The following is a 15,895-nucleotide window of genomic DNA, read 5'->3' as shown; positions in this document are numbered from 1 at the left end:
CACACATCATCCTCTCGTATCGGCAGCTGCAAACTTCATCGCGAATTCCACAGACAGCCTGAGCGGTTTGGCTTACTCTTCTGTATCGCCGTTCTGCCGAATGCAATCATGGGTAATGTGGCTGTTGGCGAGAGGCTCCCCAGCAAAAAAAAGCCCAACTCCTCTTATGGGGTGTTTACGGACGCGGTGGAAGGGAGCAAACTGGAATCAGCCTACGAGGGCACGTGATGTAGAAGCACACTGGGCACACGAATACACGCACGCGGATGGACACAGAGGCAGAGAGCATAAAAGGCACCGAATTTCCTTGGAAGCTTGCTTTGCCTATATTTAGCATTTGAGTCATCAAGTCAGGGTTGTTTCTTGTGCCTGCTATGGCCACTGGTAGACAAACTGGACGTTGTCAGTAGCAACAGAAGAAGGGCGAATAATGCAATGTAAAAAACAAAAAACTAAAACTACCCACAATACGTTCCGCTTGCCATGCACTGGTTATTATGCGTATGTGCGTATCCAGCAACATGATCATGGGGCTACCACAGTCCGTCTGTTTTTACTTGCATACTTACACTCTGGCCCATTTGAAGCCACATAGCCCCATAAACAATCGTAATCGCACAGTAAGCCTACTCCAACACACCGTGGTCGTTGTGGTTGGTGCGATCGAAAGGGAAAGTGATCGAGATGGACTCGGTTTGGGGTGGAGAAGCCTCTGAACGAGTTACATTTGTGTGCGTTTTTAGAACGGCGAGTTTCAATATTTTAAATTCTTTATCAAAACATTACATTATAATTAAATTATCGAAAAATTGAAACATTAATTGCACTGCTTGTTTGCACCCTATGGGCTGCCGAAGCCAAATTGGATCTTTTTATCCATAGATCAACCGATAACAAAATAGTTAATTTTACAACCCATATGGTGAAGACATGTTTCTCATGAACCGTGCATTGAACACCTTTACCACGGAACCGCAAATCAATCCACTAAAGTCTAGAAAAGACGTCAGTTAAAATAAAAGTTCAACAAAAGAATGTTATTCTTTGGGCTGGGAAATGACAAAATGCATATTACGCTCTATTTTGTCGGGGCAATAGAATACATCGTGAATAAATTTGATAAGACATTCCCACACCAGCAGAACAGTCAGTTAGAGCTGCTAGAGCTAACGGATGTGAAATCATCACAAGAGGGAAGCTTAAAAGAGTTATTCAGTGAATGTTATTCAGAGGCTCACACCGAAAACCCCTCATCCTTCATCGGACATCCACGATTGGACGTGTCCGGGATGTACGTTTACGGTCTGCTGCACTGCGGCCGGTGCTAGAGATTGGCCGCTCTCCCATGGTATGCTTTCACACTCTTACGCCATGGTATAGGAGTGTTTCGCTTCGGCTGACGTGCTTCCCGCGATACACCGGGTGGTGCTGATGTTGCTTGCCCACTTTACCGGCTCATCTTCAATGTTGCAAAAAGGATGCAAATTTGCCACGTCAGTTTCCTGCATTTATCGCGTCGTCGTCGTCGTCGGGCTCCCCCATATTTCTGGCGCATCAGATTTCAGGCACGTCGTTCGTACGTGATCAGAGCTGGGGGAAAATCTCACTGATTGCGTCATCGGGCGCCGGCAAACGGTTCAAGATCAAGTGTGGCTGAGCGCCGGCTCGTGCTAAGCACAAGATAGAAGCAACAGCCTCTCAAGTGCCACGAGCAGAGCTTGAAGAACCGAAGCATACCGCAGTAGTAAGCGTCACATGCCGGCATTCATCACCTCGTCCCGCTCGCGCGATGCTCTAGCTAAGAACCTGTTTCAGCGCATGGGTTTCGCCTCGATCGTCGATCGTGTCTGCATCCAAATATGAACGAAATGTATATACATACACCGATCCCACTCCCGCGTTGGCGCTGGCAACTAGACCATAAGCGGCAAGGCCAACACAAAACGATGGTTGCCGTTGTCGATCGGGTGCGCGCCCGAGAATCCCAAAAAAGCAAAGAAGCTTTATTTTATTGGGTTAGGTTGTCCATATTATATTCAGCACCCCGGCACGTTTCGGTCGAGTTTCCCGTCATTTCTCGTGTTTGTTTGGGTGAGATCAATTCAATGGAAATAAGTGCAAGGTAGTTGAGACGATGATGAGGGTAGAGGCGGGCCGTAGCATCGGAGAATGTTGCGCATAAATTTCACGCATATGCCCACCGACGAATGGGGCTGTTGCCGGTTTTCATGACAGTTTTTGAACCAAATCTGGGAAAGTTGGGCGACCGAGTTTTATTTTTCGATATGCGCGCCGCTCGGGAATGGAACGGGTGTTGGCCTGTAACATTGTGGCTGAGTAGTTGCTGAGCAATGTCATCGACAAGTCCTCAAAAATAAAACCAAAACTGTTGCACTCATGCAGAGCAATTTTTACTCTACTCGCATTTCGAGGGAATGAATCAATCGATCAATTTCGTGCGGGTTTACTTCAGGCTCGAGGTTGATAATGATTGATTGTCAATCATAATTTTCGAACACACATACTCACCAGTGGTTTGCTTGGGGTTTGTGCAAAACACATCACGCTTTGCTTGCCTTCAGCATGTGTTTATGGCTGTGTTTGGATGCAAAATGGGGCAAAAGTGTAAAAAGTTAAAAACAAAAACCACCATGATCACATCCTGCCCCTAGATTGGAACTCGATTACGTCATGCAGACGAAGCCACAGCGCGTTTCATTTGCTGCATTCGATTAAATGCCAACGCGTGACGCCATCAACCGCAACAACTGTTCTGATGACCCACCGCGCTAAAAAGTGCGCTAAGTGACCTAATGTCTGTTTCGTCCGAGCGAATCGCGACGTCTCGCATTATCGCAGTTGAGTGTGAATGTTTGCATGCGATACTGCCGACTGTAACACGGTGTCGGTCAAATTCGGTCACACACAGCCCCCGACATGCTCGAGGAGTTCGTTAATCTTTTTTAAAAGCTTGTATGTATGCTGAACCAATCTGAGTGTGTATGTCACTGTCTGGAAAATAAATAACACGATCGAAACGTGTCTCCACACCCAGCGAGTCTAAGCACTTGCACTGGGTGGCGGTCGGTGAAGGACAGTAAAAGTGCATTTTTGTGTGCAGAATGCATCAGACGCCGCCGCACCCGGCAATGGCAACACAAAAGCAGCTGTTCAAATAAAAAAGAACCTTTGTGGTGTTAGGCGTGAAGTTACATGCAGGTCTAGCTATTGATTATTTGGGGTGTGATTTGCGAGTAGTGTTCAGTGACGATCGGTGACTGATAAGATACAGTTGATATATGACCCAAAGGAAATAACGTTAAATAAATAATTGCAGACTTGTTGGTTGAGGACAAATAGTAGTTTAAAAAATACAACTGAAAGGAAAGGCACGAAAGTAGCACGGGTATAAAATGAACACAAATAGTTCCATGAAGTAGAAGCGTCATCATTTACATATTAAATGATTAGAAACAGCTCCTTCATGAATTGCCATGACTCCTACCACCCAGTAGATAATCGAGTGAAGTGAACAAAACTTTTCAAGGACAAGTAATACCTAAACTAAACAACCGGTAATATATGGGACGTTGTTAAAAGGTGAATCGTAAATTAGAAATAACTAAACCCCCGGCCCACTGAAACGGGTTGTATTTCTCCGACAAACTACATTTACACCACTATCAGCAAAGATCACTTTTGACTCAACTCTGACAGATACAGCCAGACTTGCCATTTGAGACTGGGTTGAATATGACGATGAATTGCATTCCAACAAGTTGGAAGCATTCGACCGACTTTTCCCTAATTGCAACGAAGCCACAGATACGCAGGCAGATCCAGTGTCAGTCAATGAGCCGAACAACCGGTTGTCAAAGGTGAGCAAATATTTCGCGCTTCTTCTTCTTCGACAGGGAGATTATTGTTATTCTTCAGCTTTGATTGAATTCCGTGCCGCATCTTGCGTTGCGGGGCTTTCTCTGCTCAGGTGTGACCCGGGACGGACGGATGCGTTGGTAACGCGAGAGGACATATTTACGACGCCACTGGTCCAAAGTCGGCCGCAATCACCGTATATGTGAGTGTCCGCAAAGTGCTTAGTTGCGCTCGATTCGGCACCTAGTGAAGCGATAAAACGCACAACTAATTAACCGAGCGATTTGTAAAACAACTTGCCACCGTCACGCCATCTTCGCCACAAGTCGCGCGTGTGTGGTTTTGGTAAGACAATTCCATAAACGCTAAAGCCAAAACGATCGCTTGCTTACTTGCTGCTGTGCGCTTGCTCTCCTTCCCGTACATATTGTACCATATCGTATCGCACCACACATTGCATTCCGAATGCAAGAGAGTGCACATTCAGCCCGTACCTACTACTACACACACTAAGTTCGTTGTCGCCGAATCGTTGAAGTCTAACGTTAACGAAAAACGTTTGACGCAGCGCCGTGTGCTCGCGTGCTTTAAAAATAAACTACGCAAAGTGCACACACAGCTAACAAAGAGGTATCCAGAGTTGGGACGAACGGGCAAAAGAACACAAAACGCCATAAAAACACTGACGGAAAGAAAAGCTTGCAAAACGCTTCCTCTCTATCGCTGTTTCCAAAAACTTGTGAATTGCCATTCCGTTCCTCGTTCATTTTTTTGTCGTTTCGCTAAACTGCCATGCCCCTGACGGATGTTGGGTTTGCGTGCCAACGAAAAAAAAACAACTTGTTTGTAGCACCAACTTGGGTGAATCGCTATGCTCTGCCACTGCTATATAGTGTGTTGCCTCGAAACGAAGCCTTTGGGATCACCCTTACTTAGCCTTGCCGTGGTAACTTCCTACTCGCCTTCATAATGGCAAAGCGAGAGAAATCATCCGTTTGCATGGCATTGTATGTCGCATGGCCACTTCGGGATGACGTTCTTCTTTATGCCAAGCTCATTTTGTTCTTCGTTATCTCATCTTCGCATTCTCACGCTGCCATCTTTACGGCAGAATCGTTTGGTTTCATTCGACCGGACCGATCCGACCACTCAATAATGAAATTTCAGTCCAAGTTCGGGAGAGTGGCGAAGGCACGTGGAAGATGCGCACAAACAGGTTAGACCGACTGCAGGCACAGTTTGCAAAATCAAGCGATGCTTCCCTTCGTGGCCAGTTTCAACCAAATTGAGTGGCCACAACTACTGGCCCGTCAAAAATGAAACAACACTACAACACGCACCCGAAAAAACAGACGCATCGAGCATAACAATGTCGAGAGGGGTTCGTTTTATTGCAATGTTTGGTAAAGCTTTGGTGTGCTTCTCTGCCCCACAGCAGCTGCCGGTATGTATGCGAGTGGCAGTGAAGCTTTGTCCAATTCTAAAATGAACAAATTTTCATCTTCGAATTTTTAAACGCTGGGAAGATTAAGCGTGTGTTTGTGAACGATGTAGCGGGAGTACTTATTAACAAAGTGGGACTAAGTAATTCGCAACGTGTGATGTTACAAAACTTTACATTGGTAACAATTTGAAATCAATTCCTTTCGACTGGTACTTACCGATGTTGACAATTTTGATACCCTCAACTTCGAGGAACTTGAGCGCGACGGACACATTCTCCAGCTTCTGGCTGCGGAAGGTTGGTCGCTTGTTGTGTTTGCTCATGCGCTTCTGTGACAGGACCTCGATGAGCGCGATCAGCCTCAGCCCGTCGGAGAGATCGCTCTCGAGATTGGCAATTGTCTGGTTGATGATCTTCAGGTGCTCATTGGCCCAGCGCGTGAACGTGTTTTGCTGTATTCGCTTCCACTGCGCGTCCTCGGCCAAATCTCGCTCCGCCTCCATCTCCGCCTCTTCGTCCGCGTCCGGGTCGTCGTAGTCGCGGGGCTGCTGCTGCTGCTGCAGTTCCTGGTAGTACTGCGGGGCGCCCTGTCCGGCGGCCAATGTTTTTTGGAACGTAGCCAAATATATCAGCCAGCAAGTCGCAACGTCGCAACATGATAACAACAATCGCCGAGCAGTGAAAAGAGAAGGTAAGAGTGAAACAGAAACGTAACTATTACAGCTCTGGTTCGTATGTTGGAGCAAAAGAGAAAAGAGAAGTAAAGCTGCACTGCGGGGAACATAAATGCATACAATACATATAGATATTAAAGGGGTTGGGGGGATATTTAAGGATGTGCATGGGCGGTGTTTTTATATGATCCTGTATGTTGGACGGCGTCGGTTGTCCGAGTCGTACGAGAAGGGGATAGTAATTTATAGTCTGGTTTTAGGCGAGCTTTTGAGTAAACCAGGTTATTGCAATGTAGATAAACAGTTTGTGAATATTGTTCGAGTCTCTTTTAGGGTAATAAACTGTGCAAGGAAAGCGGTTCCTATATAATAAAAAAGTATGTAATACCTCGAAAGCCTGAATTCCTCAATCATTAACCTAAATTATGAGATAAGTACTTAAATTACTCATGCAAAAAGAGATTCTTTTTATATCTCGCATACGTCCAGGTTGGCGGATTCAAGGAATACATCAATGACGAGTTCAAGCGAATGACTCAACACAGGTGCAAGAGGTTCACACAGGTATGGGGACTATACGGCAGAGTATGTTGATTCACTAAATCCATTCAAAATCAGCCCGCGAATGCATGTTGATTCACACAAAATATTCATAGAAATTAATGAGTCAAAGGACGAAGAGATCCACGTTTTCACTTGGACTTTTTTTCGAATCTATTGTAACGATCAGTAAAGCCACCTCCAATGAATAATCAGGCCTATATGGGCCTATTTATAAATAATTGTTTTTTTTTGTTGGGTGAGGGGTGGAGTGACTGGGCGTGCTATCAGTTTGATGGGGGTTTATCGTCTCAACTTTTGCACCGTTTAAACGACTGCCCTCTTACTTGTGGGGTTTGAGTGATTGGAAGTATTTGTATTTGTGTTGAATTCATTGAAGCGTTGCATATTTTTGCGATAAACAAAAAAGACCAATCACTTCACGAGCTCTTGAGGCTCAACCGCTGTCTTTGTTCTGTGTATGCTGCTCTTTGTCTGTCGTCGACTTTCATGGGAAGTGTTCCCATGGTATTTTGAGTATAATTTATTTGGTTCCAGAATTCCTGACGCTTTAAAGGGAAGCATGAGGCCAAACCCGGTCGGGTGGTGGTGTGGTTCCGCATTTAAACACCGAAAAATTGGCGTCGAAGCACCGATCACCGTGAGCCCGAATGGTGAGAGAGCTAGAGATGTGATCTAGCCCCACAATTTGGCGTTAGGCTAGAGCACAAAAACGCTAATTAAACCACCACCCCGAAACCACAGCAACTGCCCGTTCTGTGCTGAAGCCACCGTGGCAGAAGCGAATACACAATGTCGAATGTGGTACGCCTTCTTTCACCCTCACAGACACACACACAAACTCTGTAAGCCCATCGGTCTTCTTCCCAAAGCTCCCACAGATTCCGGGCACCTTTTCTTTACCGCTTCATTCTAGGGGTGCGTACGTGTGAGGGAATATACATTTTTATTGTCCTCCTCATCAGCCTTTTGAGATCATCCGGCTCTCTCTCAGCGGATGAAAACAGAATCCAAGACCGGACAGAACCAACTGTGACCGGTCTGGGCGCTGCCAGTGTATGTGAGCCCACCACACACGGTAAGCCCGCGGCGCACCGCGAGAAAAAGAGAGAACAGAACCGAACCACACGCGGCCAGTTCTTTATCTTTCACTTTCTCGAACCTTTTTACATCGATCCCATTCCGTGGCATTCAACTTCCTATGCGCGAGATCCAACCGTGCTGCTACACCATCCAGAGCCACATAAGCGTACTGTTGCACATCACTGAAATAAATTCACCCCCCTTGTGCTCTCGTCACGGCAATCGTCACGTTCTTCTATTGCACTACCGGCAAACACTGCGGTGTTATTTTATCTCACATTTGTGCACATTTTCTTTGGCAGTGTTGCTGTTTGTACTGACAAAATCTGTATGTACTTTTGCTGAGGGCTTGATGATGATGGCTAAACATGTCTCTGTGTCACTGCTAGATTCCTTGGCGAACCGGCAAGTGGTGTGTGGTTGTTTACCTTTTAGACAGCTGTCGCCACGCGGGTTGTTATTGTTGTCGGTGGCAGATAAAAGAAGCGATTCGCCTACTTCTGCGCACTGCTAGGGAAGAGTATCACCACACACAAACGCACCAGCGAGAGACTAACAGCACTAGTAGCAATCACTAACCGATCGAGCAATATTGATTGGACAACAATGACCAAGATTGGGCCACAAACGCACAAAACACAAACACAGAAAGAAACGCTCGCGGGCTCGGAATGCGGGCGTACGTCTAGGCAAGTGCGTCGATTCGCGCTGCGCGGTTCGTTTTGAATGAAGAAGAGAGAGCAAAGAGAGCATGGCAGAGCCTGCCAGCAGGCTGCAAGATAGCGTCACACAATGGGCAATGGTCGTACTGTTGGTGGGGTAAAAAAATAAATTTACTCGACTTAACATGATGCTATATAGCATATGACTTAAGTCATATGACTTAAGACCTAATCTCTGTAAACATTTATCAATCAAATGGAAACAAAGTACGAAATGGGGCTGTTTTCACACAAGTTCATTTGTTAAAATACAAAGTTTTACATGTTAACTACATAGTTAACAGCCTCTCAGTATGTGAATAAATTGATCGCATTTGTAGACATATTTTATTTTAATAATTCAATATTTTCTGTAAAAATCTCATCTCAAATTACCATGACCATTGCAAAAGCAATAACGCGACATTTATAACCATCATAAAAACAGAATAAATTCTGGTTATTGCAGAGTTTGCATCAAATTTTTTATGTGGACTTGAGGACAGTCCTGAGGAAGAGCTGCACATGCACGTCATGGGCTCATTTTCGTAGTAATGGATTCTTCCATAAGCGGAACTGGTTATTATGTATAACGTACAGCAATTGATTGTTGCACAAATTATGCATCATATTTTGAACAATAATTATCATGCATAATATTGATAGCAAACTGTACATGAATTGATTTACAAAAAATGATATGAGCCATGCCAGCTATGACTATTCATCAGATCGATCTTTTTTTTTTATTGGACTAGATCTATACAATTCAAACACAAATTGACTTAACTTCCAAATTATTGATCGCTGTAAATTTATTTGAACGATTTTATGTCCTACATTTGTTTCCACTGTGTTAAGTGTAGAAATGCTTTAGTAGGTGATACACTCGATCGTGGTCGTACAATTTCGTATTGCCTTTTCATTACACTCTTTGTTAAATATTTATATATTCTTTTATATTGCTATCAAATTATCAACAATTTGTTTGTGTATTTTTCAGCCACAGGCTAGTGCCGATACAACATAGCTGAAAGAAAAAAAGATTTTAAACAGAAATTAGATTAATTTAAAATAGAGTAAGCATGGACAATCATGACCATAATGAAACCACTGTGTTGTAATCACCACCTGCTAGACACAGTGTGGAAATAAAAGTAAATCTGGTCAAAAATTGTATATGATATTGTTGCTGCGAGTCGTAAACAAAGCGAAACTCGGCGATTAAACATTTTTTGACTTCTATGAGAAAGTAATTTCTATATCGTTACGCGACTTGTTCGGGAGCTATCAGATATGATTTTCGTTTTTTTTACTATTTAGTTTTATAAAAGGACCCATATGGATTTAATCATTTAGCTCTGAAGTATAATTTTCTTTATATTTGATACTTCATCATGTAATATTATGGCTTTGAAGTAATTTAATGTGATGTGTTTAATATGAACAGGTCCAGCGGTACACGACTTAACAACATGCATATCGTGGGTTCAATCCCAGTCTGGACCACGCCTGCCATACATAGGATTGATCATTCTGCTATGGGTTTTCAATAAGTCACTTATAGCCAAGCTCACTAGTGGTACAGGTAGGCCTTGACCGACAACGGTTGTTGCACCAGAGAAGAAGAAGGAGAAGAAATAATTTAAAGCCAAATACAGCTCTTATCATACGTACTCTAACCATGTATTTCGTAGAGTAATTTTTGGGAACCTTTATGAAAACTATACCTCAATGAGCGAACCAACAGCATCCAAAATGAGCTACTGAATATTTAACAAATCATCTATTAAAACATGTGAAGTCTTGTTTTAGTTCCTCCACAATGATGTTCAGAAAAATTGATTAAGATTTTAAACCAATCCATTTTGATAGAATTTTGAGAAATCTAGAAATAGAATTTAGAATATTTGAACCATAATTTTTTTTCTGAGTGTTTTGTAGTAAATTAATAAGTTTATATATTCTAAACTAAAAAAATATTTGTGATCGAATAGTTCAACATTGGCTTATCTAAATCTTTCTAAAATTTAAAATCTTTGTTTAAGTCAGATCAAAACGTTTAATCAGGGCCTAGGATTGCGGCGTCATAAACATTACGAGAAAGAGTGTTCAACCAAACAAACATTGGGCTGAAAATGGCAAACTTCAATCGTCGTATTTACTTCATATGATCGTATGATGTGCAACAGGCTTGTTGTTTGTCCGAGAAACAGTACAACCTGTTCATCTTTCGAACACCTACGCCTGTCCTTTGCTGTCAGGTCATATAGGATGGTTTTCAAAGCTAAACGCGTTTTCAAATTGAAGATGCTCTTTCCGCTACCATCAACCAGAACGCAGATGGTGGTCAATATTTTTCCGACTAAACATTTCGCGCATTAGTCACGACGATCATGGTTCAACGGAAAGCGAACAGACAGTGGTTCGCAGAAGCGTGTTTTGGTTCTGTATAACATACTACGAGCAGCTGATTCACATCCTGCAAATATGTTTAGATCGGCAAAGATTGAAGAAAGAATATACACCCGGCAGGGAAGCAGATAGTGGTGCAAAATTTGCATATGTTAGGCAGCAAAATTTCGATGATTTCCTGAGTGAATAGGCAACCCTACTGTTTGTGTTTTCTGCTTGATGAAAGCCATCCGGAAACAGATGAGTTTCGTGTAAACAATCAACGTAATTTAGTATGGCAAAACTAATGGATTACTTACAATTTCTCCAATGCTGCGGTACATTAGTTTAATCGTATTTCGTGTTTTCAACTTTGATGTATTATATGTACATTTTAAGGATGTCATAGCTTGAATTCGCTATCAAACAAGCATGATGTGATATCTAAACAAACTGTTTCTATTTAGGTTGGCAATTTGCATTAATTAGATTGTGGAAGATAAAATATGAACGATTCAGAAGATCTTTTCCTTAATACAGATGAAACAATTTGCCTAGTGTTGCACACCAACCAATTATTGTACACTATGTTGTACTGTACCGTAATTTCAATTATTTATAAAACGTAGATGAACATTGTTTCATATTCTATTGATTTATTTTGTTAATACTTTTTCGAATTTTAAAATACTAATGACGATATTGTGACCGAATGTCATCCAATCGAATGGATTTGAAATGGAGGTCAAACCGTTATGAATTGTGCATCACAACATAAGGTTAGCCATTTAAACGGTATATTTTGATTAAAATGTTATGTAACAGCGTCCAATAGAGTGCATAAATTGGATTAAGGATTTTCAAAATAGTATTTTTGTCATTCTATCCGTCCTTATTTCCTTATCCATTGTTTCAGCATAAAATATAATATAAATACTATTTATTAAACAGAAATTATACCACACATATCATGCAAAATTTGATTTTATTCATCTTAGACATTGTACATGTATATGTGACATTCACTGTTCCCTTAAGTGTGCCATTATTGGCAAATTACTCTATGCTTTGTATGTATATTCTGATATGATTCTGCTACGCACAGCAAAAAGTAATGATAACTTATTGTTTGTGCATAAAATATTCATTACCATGAAAATTGAACATTCTCTCTTTCGAGACTTTATGTTTTATGTGAATTGAACACACTGTACCGAAATAGTAATATGTGAAAATTAATACCATGTTCATAAGTATGCGTCTGTGCCCTTGCCTCCTTTTTAGGAAAACCAAGTAGTGTATTACCCAAGCGAAGCCTTTCACTAACAACAGGGGAGAGGGGGGAGGGGGGGGGGGAGAGGAATATCGGAAAATACCTGCACTTGAATATCCATTTTATCGGAGTAAATGGTACGTTTGCCGCTAAACGGAGTGGTGTAGAGTGTCTGTAGTAGAAGGAAGGCGGGTAGTGGTGATGGTGATAGTATTCCACGTTCTACTCTGCTCTGAGGATCGCTTCACTGCTGTAGCTAGCTGCTGTGTGATGAGATGTGCGTTGTGGGTGTCTCCCCCAAAGAGTGTTATATGTGGTGGGTCAGTGGTTTACTTTCACGTCCTGCTGCGTGCACTCGCTAGACTCTGTGCTCTACACTAAACATTACACTAATTACACTGTTGTTTTGTATGAGTCACGCCACAGCAAGGTCGTTTGCTGGCACGTGTTTTCACGGTGGTGGAAGGGAGGCGTATGATGCAGAACCCGAAAATAGTCGTGTTATTCTTTTGTTTACATGAAAGTCTCTGCAGGATGCGCTCTATTCACAATTAATCACACGGTTGGATAAAAATAAACAGCAATCAACCTGAAGAAGATAAACGAAACGACATACAAATACTACACATTGCACATATGTCACGTTTTGTTTCACACATCCATTATTGGGTCTGCCGCGTAGAAATGGTACATAGACGTTTAACACAAGGAAAGGTTTTAGCACGACCTGTTACATAGTAGTATAGTCTCTTGTTTTTCCTGCACCCACGCAAATGTGTCTGTGCAGCTTGATCTGTTCCGGAACATTCCCGTACTCGCTACCGTGTTAATAACCAGCCTAGAAGACCGGAGTCGGTATATTTAGTCAGTGAAACGGTTCGCGAAACTGTTTGATGCTAATAAAAACGCTCTCACACGTACACATAGCACATTTTGATTACGCACATCACCAACAAGGAACATCAGGGAGTGGATGTGAAAAGTTTCAGGGGAAGGAAGGAGGATGATAGGTTGCAGAAGGATAATTTACAACCTTTCCTTTGTACCGTGCTCAGGGAGTGGTTCTGCGTTAGGTGTTGAAGTGTTCTGGATAACACTGTGCACTGATCTTCAGCTGCTCGTCACACAATCGTCAAGTCATTTACCAGATCGTTTCCTTAATTGAGCGCGTAGAGTACTGTGTGTCGTAAGTATCACAAATGTAGCACACTTGAAGACACTTTTTGTTCTTCCTATCTGCTTCTGCTAGCACCACAACAAGCTACGCACTACACACTCCCCTAAGTCAGGTGAATGAAAGTGGACGCGATTCACTGTAACACAAAACCGGCAGCCGACTACGATCGACACTACACTCCCATTTCCATTACCGCCAGCGAAAGTGCAGGGGTGAGACACGATGGTCCAATGTCTGTGACGGCGCAAGGTTTAAAAATAACTCAACCACTCAATTCATCCGCACTGCTTCTGCTACTACTTCCTACTGGTTGATCTCGTGCCGGTGAAAAACGGATATGCACTTCCCAAGGATATGAATGAATCATAAGAAAAACAATTTAATAAATATAATTTAAGCAACCCAAACCACTTCAATCTGATATAAATTAAAAGTTTGATTAACGATGAACCCTCCCTTGTACCAGATCAATAGAGTAGATACGATCACATCAACACATCCGCAGACACAGCTGTGCCGTTCGACTGACGACTGCGCCATCACACCATGAAACAGGTGAGCCACAGTGCAAACTGCATCCGATGGCAAGAAAAGGTGCATTGCACGGCCTACGGAAGCGCTTCTATTTTCGGCAAACGGTTGTTGTGCAGCCAGAACAAATACGTCCGAAGTGTTTTTGTTCTTCCCTTTTCTTTTTCTCACTTTAATTCGTTCACAAGTGTCACTGGCGGTCGTTAGCTTTCGCTGCCTCGGTAGACATTGTTTATATAGCTGTTAGGATTTTTTTCGCCATGTTGTGGGACATTCGGAAGAAGTGTCTGGGTGTCTGTTGCACATGGGCGACTGTTTATTTCCGGCTTGACTTTTAATGACACTGCAGCTTCTTCAAATTAGTATAATGCTTTTGCGCATCATTCAATTGCATATTACAATTGTAAAACTTTAAAAATCATTAAAGTACACTGTTGAGCTATTTATAAGACAGTGTTTTTTCACGATCTAAATGATTCATTTGACTGGTAGCGATATTACTCCAAGGATTTAAATTTTCCCTCCATGCTTCGTTTCATCGATCATAACTTGTTCGCTAGTTTATTACTGGCCAATCGGTGGTGGGAACGTACCGTTGCCAAACGGCAGCTGCCTGCTAACGGGCGTCACATGCCAGAAAATATGTCAATGCTAAGCGTTTTTCGGGTGCCAAATTGGATCAACCTTCCCTTCCGAACGATGGGCGAACTAACGTCTGTCAGAGTCTAGTGTCTTGGATTCTGCCTCTCCCCTTAGCTGTCGACCAGTAAGCACCTCGGCTTCCTTCTTCTCTCCTGCACAATGCCGTAGTGTTCAGAAGATGAACAGTTCTCCCAGTTTCACCTAAACATCTCCCATTTTTGCCCTTGTTTTCCGTGCTCAGATTGTCGTAGATGTGCGCTTGATAGTGGTGCTCACGCTCACGCAAATGGCAGAACGGGAAAACAAACAAACTCGAGCAGGGACGGTTTACGGAGCGATCGTACACAGACATTTTAACGAACGAGCAGGCATGTGTGCGTGTGGCAGTTGCACTTGTGTTGAATACTCTGTTTCACCGCCGTTTTCCACCGACATTTTCCCGTGCGGAAATTTGAAGCAAGGCAACGCGTACGCGTGTGGTAGGACGCGAATAGAAACTGAGATCTTCGCGATCGCTAGCTGCGTGGAAAAACGATTTTCACACTGCACGCTGTGATTCACGTTGTCGTATGCCCGGCCTCAGCTCGGCCTTGTAACTGACCAGTTGGATGTGGGGTTTTGGCGTCGACACCGTGTTCGTACGGTAAATGGAAAATGTTTGGTTCTAATGAACTCTGGGAGTGATAAGGTAACCCTTTTTAGTTAGGTTGTGGATTGTTCGTTTCGTAAATTTTCCCTGCTTTCATAACACTTGCGTCATCTGTCTCTTGATGCGATGCACGTTTTCAGGTGTGCTGTGTATTTCCGGTGCGCCATCGAATCACATCACACACGCACTACGGGTATCATTTTCCCATACACAATATTATCCTTCAAATCACTTTACTTTCACACGGATTACGCCCATTAATTGTTTCTGGTTTTGATTAGCGCACTATTACGATTAGTCCACCTGGGTAGAAGAAGCGATGCGCTGCGCATTGAAAAATGACCGTTCTGCACGGTATTGTACTAAAGATCTTGAGCGCGTGCTTACCGATCGAACCGACAACGTTAACTACGATCTGCTGCATAGTACCTGTGAAGCGAGTGTAACGTTTCTTCCCTGCCGGCTAGTAAGCGGTCTTGGGTTGTACGTTCGCACAGTGATCGTAGTTCGGTTTGGTCAAAATTTGTGCTTTGATCAGTCTCGAACAAATTAGACAATTCGGCGAAGTTTTAGTTTTCCCAATTGATGAGTATTTTTTTCCTTTTTTTATTGTGATGGTATAATGAGTATTGCGCATTGATATTTTTGAAAGTTTTTCTCGTTTAACGCATTTTAGCACAATCATACGGTTAATTGAGGTCAATTATATATAGTTTGTTATTTTATTATATTATTGCACTAACATAACACTTACAATTTTTCAAAAATGTCACGGTCTACAAAAAATGGACATAAGAGAGAGTAGAACAGAGTTTTATAAAAAAAATATGTGTTTTGTAGGTAATAATTTAAATTTTCTGAGTTAACATTTACTTTTGCATTTCCCAATA

At 42.6% G+C, this 15,895-nt stretch overlaps 1 protein-coding gene across 6 annotated transcripts in view; it reads right to left on the bottom strand.

Moving 5' to 3' along the window:
- Positions 1-15,376, bottom strand: part of LOC120953519 (filamin-A) — a 54,340-nt gene extending 38,964 nt beyond the window's left edge. For 2 of the 6 annotated variants that reach the window (XM_049607427.1, XM_049607428.1), the window contains exons 1-3: positions 15,309-15,372; positions 12,110-12,595; positions 5,538-5,907 (exon numbers count right to left, since the gene is read on the bottom strand). In XM_049607427.1, coding sequence (XP_049463384.1) covers positions 5,538-5,907; positions 12,110-12,127 — 388 coding nt within the window. In that variant the 5' untranslated portion in view covers positions 12,128-12,595; positions 15,309-15,372. Of the gene's footprint in view, positions 1-5,537; positions 5,908-8,066; positions 8,375-12,109; positions 12,596-13,039; positions 13,081-15,308 lie in introns of those variants that run through there. The other 4 variants (XM_040373527.2, XM_049607426.1, XM_040373530.2 and 1 more) reach the window with 4 other exon arrangements.
- Between the last annotated feature and the right edge of the window lie 519 nt (positions 15,377-15,895).

Source organism: Anopheles coluzzii, chromosome 2 (assembly GCF_943734685.1).
Source record: "Anopheles coluzzii chromosome 2, AcolN3, whole genome shotgun sequence".
NCBI lineage: Eukaryota > Metazoa > Arthropoda > Insecta > Diptera > Culicidae > Anopheles > Anopheles coluzzii.
The sequence above is the reverse complement of the archived record's forward strand: the minus strand, read 5'-3'. Positions and strand labels throughout refer to the sequence as shown.